This window comes from Sardina pilchardus, chromosome 1 (assembly GCF_963854185.1).
Source record: "Sardina pilchardus chromosome 1, fSarPil1.1, whole genome shotgun sequence".
NCBI lineage: Eukaryota > Metazoa > Chordata > Actinopteri > Clupeiformes > Clupeidae > Sardina > Sardina pilchardus.
Genome location: NC_084994.1, coordinates 39,128,913 through 39,135,946, shown reverse-complemented (window position 1 = coordinate 39,135,946; position 7,034 = coordinate 39,128,913). Strand labels below are relative to the sequence as shown.

Sequence of the window (7,034 nt, the reverse complement as noted above, 5' to 3'; positions counted from 1 at the left end):
AACAATACATGTGTTTATTGTGTAGTTTTTAGTAAATATCTTCTACACACATGGGTATGATGCAATATATTAATTTGAGGGACACAACAACATGATGTCAACATGTATCGTCATGATGAAAACATAAACTACAATAAATGTGCATTATTTTTGTCTATGTCACTTCAAGTCATCTTGATGAAATAGCAACTTATGTAATGCAGACTTTGCATTCATCAAGAATGTATGACAATTGAACAATATGTGGCCAACAAGAAGCACAGCAAGTTTGTAAAATACAACTCACACACAATGTAAAATCAATTAAATTAAAAATGTTGAAAACTGTTCTTGTATACACCGCAAACAAGACTAATGACTTCAATAATAATACTAATAATAATACTCATAATGTAAAAATGAGTTTTGGATACAGAAAGAAAATGGCACATATCTTGAAATCTCAAGGTGCTACAAGCCTTTTTGGGGCATGATCTGGGCCTTTGTGATCAGCTTCTGGGTTTGTTGACAATGCTGTAGATTGCAGTATCATCCTCGTCTCTGAAAGCATAATTTTTATCATGAGTACTATCCTCAGTTATCTAGCTGGCTGACAATATCTTAAGTCCATCAACAATGGGGGTTGTGGCAGAAAGACAGAGAGTAGCTTGGTGGTAACAGCCAAAAGACTAGCCCTAAAATCCCCAACACCAGCACAGCCATCATTCATCAATAAAAGCTATAGCGTATTATATGATGTTTTTGGGGGACACACATTTGGTAACACGAGGCCTTAGCTAGAGCGCATGACTACACGTTGGGTGCCTCTCATTTGGGCTTTAATACACCCTCCCTTCCTTCCTCGATCGTCGTCCTCACTGATCTAGATAAAGAATGATGGGGCGGCAACAATGGGATAGTCTATCCAGTTATAGATCAGTGGGAACGCCCCTTGCGGATCGAGCATCGAGGATCGAGGAGAGATGTTGCGAGGCACCCACAGTGAACAGCCTGGTGAGGTCACGAGACAAAACTGAACATTAAGCTCCACGCTCGTTTACTCACTGGTTGACATCACGGGAGGGAGAACGGAACTTCACCGAGGCGTATGCAGACTCCTCTTCCTCCACCTTCTTCTCTTGAAGCTGCACAGCTGGAGAGTCCGGAGCCGCGTCCTTGTTTTTGGGCTTGAACTGGACACTGGCGTACTGAACGTCATCTTCATCTCCTCCTGCATCCACTTGGTCTCCTCCTGAAACCACTGAATCTCCTCCTGAGTTCACGTGATCTGCTGAGACCACTCCATCTCCTCCTGAGACCACTCCATCTCCTCCTGAGACCACTCCATCTCCTCCTGAGTCCACTCGATCTCTTCCTGAGTCCACTCTGTCTTCTTGGTTAGACGTCAACAGCACTGCAGACGCGTCTTCATACACAGGACTGGGCTCTTCTCCCTAGAGGTTTTGAGACACAGAAACAAAGATCGTTGATGTACAAAGTGATGTAATCGGCGGAATACAGTATGAATGCACAACAGCCTACGCTGATGGAGTGGCATTAACCAACATACACACCTGTCTGTGTTCCACCATTGCACTTGTGTTCTCAGTGGTGGATAAACCTTTCCCTCTTCTTTAGAACATAAAAAAACACACACATTTAAAACAGTTTAGTCCAGGAATTGAGCATATTTAAAAAACAACAAAGCCTGTGCTTAGACACCCACCTGCGCACAAATACAAGGACCACTATTACAGCTACAACTAGTATGATCCCCAAGGCTGCAAACACTCCTCCTGGTACACCTGTCTGCTGAAGTAGGGCTGCAAAGCAAGAAACATCAGTCCATTAGTCCCAGCATATACACGGACACACACACACACACACACACACACACACACACACACACACACACACACACACACACACACACACACACACACACGTACAAATAAACATAAATTGTATGTTCAGTACATTTACAAGTTACAATGTGATTATAAGCAAATCAACCTAAATTAATTCACACAGACCTGTATGTAAATGTCCAAATTACTTAGAAATAGCATTTTAAGAAAATGTGTTTCTTAAATGTTCTATGTTAAAGGTACATTATGTAGGATTTTAAGTGTTTTAGTACCTCAAGTCAACGTCTTCATTCATAAATAGACCCTCTTTGGTGTAAAATAACATATGCCAATGATCTGACTCGTCCTGCTGGCCGAAGAATTACTTCCCGGCATTTACATTGAAAGGGACGTTCACAGGAAGTCTTCCATGTCTTTCCGGTGTATAGAAAAATATGAACTGCCGAGAGGGACATAAAACACTACCGCTACCGCTAAACACTACCGCTAGGGAAAAACGCGTTTTTGCATTTCGCGTGCACAGAGAAGCAGCGTGAAGACGGTTAATACTTAACCTACAGACAAGCACTGCACTTAGTGACATAGTTCATGCCTTTAGAGCAATACAAGCATTAGCCTATACTGTCATGTCAAGTTGTTAGCTGCTACTATGCTAATATTACGATAGTAAGCTAATGTAAAAACAATATAAGCATGACAACGTAAGTCACTATGTTGCTCGAGGAGTAATTACTCATACATGATCATACAAATTATTCAAAGAACTTTAGAATAGCTTACATCATCACTGGAAAGAAAACTCGATGAAGTGGTAGAAGACATCTTGAATGAATCTCGACCCATTCAACTTCCCGTAGTTCTAGCCATCTTGCAACGCACATTTAAAAACGCGTGGCGCTAGAGCGTGCATGCAAAATCAAATTTAACCACTAGATGGGAGCAAAAACTACATAGTGTACGTTTAATTGTAATGTTATAACAATGTAAAAACATTACCTGTGAAAGACACTTCAATTTCAGAGGAGTTATGAAAGCCATATTCATTGTGTGCAACACAATAGTAAATTTCACCATCTGAGACCCCAGTATAGCTGCTGCTATTTCCTGTGTCCATCAGAACAGAACCACTGCTAGTCTTCCTGTACCAGGAGTATGTGTGTACTGGGGGGTTGGCGTCAGCCTTACAGGTGAGAGTCATTGAACTTCCCTCACCAGAGGAACTACCAATCACTCTTGTGTTCTTGGGGGAATCTGATGAAAAAATAGGGTATAAATGATGGTGGGTTACGACACATATTCTGATTAAAATATATTTTGGTTCAGACAAATTTCAATGTACTGTAAGGACAAATAATTCCACTAGTAACACAAAATTGTATATTATGTATATTATGACCAAACCATAGCCGTGTACATATTCTTTACCAATACCACAGTCTCTCGTAACTTACTGCAAAATAGCACCTAATAATTTATAACAATATAATGTAGTGCACTACTTACAGCTGACACTGAGAGCCCGTACAGGTGAGGGACGGTCCTCATGTCCTCTCACAGCACAGGAGTAAAGGCCTGAATCATCAAGGCGCACTGGGTTAAGGCGAAGGATTTTAATTGGTGCCTGTCGGTCTGCAATAGGTTGGGAGTTCTTGTACCAGATGTAAGAGGGGGGTTCATTCAAAGTGCAGGTGGTGCTGCAAGTCAGTCTGACACTCTTCCCTTCTTCAACTGTATCAGAACTCATATTTACCAGCAAACCTGCAAAAAACAATCAGATCAATCTGTATCAAGCTGTTTAATATGCCAACACTGTAGAGAAACAAATGGATTTTGAATATGGTAAATTACCTGTCACAGAGAGAGACACCTCAGGCTTTCCAGAAAACTCCTCATCATCCTCATTTGTTGAAAATTTGAAGTAATATTTCCCTGTATGCTTCACATACCTTAGGCTTAGGCTGCAGTCAGTATCTTTATTTCCAATATATTCCACATCGTTATCATGTGTATTTTTCACACTAAAATCCATCGTCTCCTCACCAGAACCCAAATTGAATTTCCACAGTGGTTTTCTGACCACATAACCACTGGGGTAAGAATAGGAGCATGTTATGTTCACAGAGGAACCTTCCACAGCACAGATCTTCTGGTGGGTATATGTCACACTACTGCAAGATGATACACCTGCACACACGCACATGCACACACACACACACACACACACACACACACACACACACACACACACACACACACACACACACACACACACACACACACACACACACACAGACACACACTTTTAAATCTGTCAATCTAGTGATTTGGACAACCCCATTACTTTTAATGACACATCTACAGCATTGTGATGAACCTAAAGGAGATGATAATTGCATAATGCTGACAGTAGGTACCATCAAGGGTGTAAGTGGTGAAATAAGGTGAGTAAACTATGCCTTTTGTGATCACAGTAAAGTGGACTGCCTCATGTGGAATCAGATGTGTGATGAAGGTGAATGTTATTGTCCAATGTATATAACATAGTGGTATTAAATGGTTCCTAGTGTGTTGAAGAATTTACATTATTGAAATGATATTACATTATTAAAACTAGCAATTGGTAAATATTATGAATTAGGTATAAATCTCTGCCACATGGGAGGAAGCTGAAAACCACTCCATGCACTTGTTCATCTGAATCTAAGTCAGTGTAACTGCACTCACACACTGGTGGAGAGGGACGATCTTCATGTCCTTTTAGAGCACAGGAGTAAGGTCCACTGTCTGCGCTACTGACGGGGTAGTTAATCATCAGAGTGTTGCCCCTGGTCGTGTATTTGTCACCAACAGGTTGTCTGTTCCTGTACCAGATGTAGGTGGGCCTGGAGTCTGCAGGGCAGGTGGAGATGCAGGTCAGCGTCTCTCTCAAATACCCTTGATTTTTTTCCACCTTTAGTGGACCTATGATGATCAGAAAAGTAAATGGATGTTTATAGGAATACATTTGTTGTAATGCTAATGCTTCTGTAAATACATTCATTTAAAATATAAATGGTAAATTACCTGTCACAATGAGAGAGACACCAGGTTTTCCGTTCCACCTCCCATCGTCCCGAACTGTTTCAAATCTGAAGAAATATTGTCCTGTATGCCTCACATCAAGTTCCTTTAGCCTTAGGCTGCAGTCGTTGTTTTTATTTCCAAGATATTCCACATGGTCATCATGTGTATTTTTTACACTAAAATCCATTGTCTTCTCACCAGAACCCACATTGTATTTCCACAGTGGTTTTCTGACCACATAACTACTGGGGTAAGAATAGTAACACCTTATGTCCACAGAGGAACTTTCCACAGCACAGATCTCCTGGTGGGTATATGTCACACTCCAGCATGTTGATAAACCTGTTATTGGGAAGTAAGAGAATACATGTAACACACTTACATAATTTAAAGAGGAACTATGCAGGATTGGCGATTTCATCTCATGGTTTCGGTTTCGTTTTTCGTTTTCGCTCGTTTTATGCTTGCATATTTCTCTGCAGAGCTTCCCCGACAGCTTTAGCGTGTATATTTATATATATAAATTGCAAGCATGGTTCTTCTTGCTCCTTACGCATCTCAGACTTCCAGATGTAAACTAGGAACGATCGTCTCCTGCAGAAACTGTAAGTTTGCAATAGCGGATAGGGACACTGGGGGCAGGAGGAAATCTTACTGTTTTCGATGAAACTGGTCAGTCAAGCAAAACAACGATTTCTGAGCCATTTTATGACTATGAAAAAGTTGCATAGGGTCTCTTTAAAATACTGAATATGAGTCACTGTAATGTATTTAGATATTGTAAGATAACGCTGTTATTGTTACTTCTCGTTAACCAGGTATGCTGGAAGTAGAACGTTTTGTGCAGAATATTTCTTAAATGTTTTGCTTAACACTTCGGAATTGAATTTGGTGGTATTCAGGATACAGTTACACTAATCAATTTAAGGGATTGCGTTTAAAATCATTATAGCATGTACAGCAGGCAAAGGCTATTGAAACTCAAACTCAAGCTCCTTTTATTAACCAAACCATATAGGCTAACCTATGTATCTCTCAGATGGCTCCTAGACAACTATTGCATGATGTACACAGAAGGCACGACCACCACAATACATGAATTGCGGTATTTGATTAGGTATACATGTTACTCTTATGTATTTTTTTTTTTTTTTAAATCTCTGCCACATGTGTGGAAGCTGAAAACCACTCCATGCACTTGCTCATCTGAATTTAAGTCAGTGTAACTGCACTCACACACTGGTGGAGAGGGGCGATCTTCATGTCCTCTTAGAGCACAGGAGAAATGTCCCCTATCAGCCGAGCTGACGGGGTTAATCTCCAGAGTGTTGCCCCTGGTCGTGTATTTGTCACCAACAGGTTGTGTGTTCCTGTACCAGATGTAGGTGGGGCCAGAGTTGGGAGGGGAGGTGGAGGTGCAGGTCAGCGTCACTCTCTGATTCTGTTCCCTTTTAACCACCTTTAGTGGACCTTTGAGGATCAGAAAAGTAAATGAATGTTAATACAAATACATGTATTGTTTCTGTTAATACATTTATTTAAAATATAAATGGCAAATTACCTGTAACACTGAGAGAGACATCAGGTTTTCCAGAAAACTTCCCATTATCATTTGTTTCAAAACAGAAGTATTGTCCTGTACACACACACACACACACACACACACACACACACACACACACACACACATTCATTTAAAAAACAAGAATCAAAACAAAAAGGAATCAAATAATTGGAAACATTTTGAAAACACTACATGGTGTTCATGGTAAAACTATGTGTACAACACTGTACAGCATAATGCAGATTTGCCAAGAAGGATGTTAAAGCAGATGCTATTTGCACATGAGCAATCAGTGTGGCAACACCTTTATAATCACTGCAATTAAAGCATTTACAAAGCATTTAGAAACCAATGCTAAATGTTTGTTCCTCATTTGTAAAACAATGTTCCTACATGAATTCTCAATCAATGCTATTGGTAGGCTACCTGGAGGTAATAGCATGGGTGCTATTTACATGTGCCTAGCATAGCGTAGTATAGCATAGCAGAGACATGCACCTGAGACATGTAGCCAGTAATGGTGTATACCCAGACACACAGAAATGGTACAGTATGTATGT

At 40.5% G+C, this 7,034-nt stretch overlaps 1 protein-coding gene across 1 annotated transcript; it reads right to left on the bottom strand.

Moving 5' to 3' along the window:
- LOC134078718 (nectin-1-like) lies at positions 1 to 5,467 on the bottom strand. Its single transcript, XM_062534843.1, has 10 exons — positions 5,464 to 5,467; positions 5,109 to 5,252; positions 4,572 to 4,808; positions 3,696 to 4,031; positions 3,351 to 3,605; positions 2,844 to 3,098; positions 1,706 to 1,802; positions 1,554 to 1,611; positions 1,045 to 1,433; positions 1 to 540 (listed from the first exon to the last, which is right to left on the bottom strand). The coding sequence occupies exons 1-10, from the start codon at positions 5,465 to 5,467 to the stop codon at positions 489 to 491; spliced, it is 1,827 nt and encodes a 608-aa protein (XP_062390827.1). The 3' UTR covers positions 1 to 488.
- Between the last annotated feature and the right edge of the window lie 1,567 nt (positions 5,468 to 7,034).

Excerpts from the sequence above, each read along its gene's own strand:
- LOC134078718 (XM_062534843.1), bottom strand. Across the intron at positions 4,809-5,108 it reads GAAATACAATGTGGGTTCTG|GTCCACTAAAGGTGGAAAAA; the intron begins GTGAGAAGACAA and ends TGATCATCATAG. Across the intron at positions 1,434-1,553 it reads CAATGGTGGAACACAGACAG|GGAGAAGAGCCCAGTCCTGT; the intron begins GTGTGTATGTTG and ends CAAAACCTCTAG.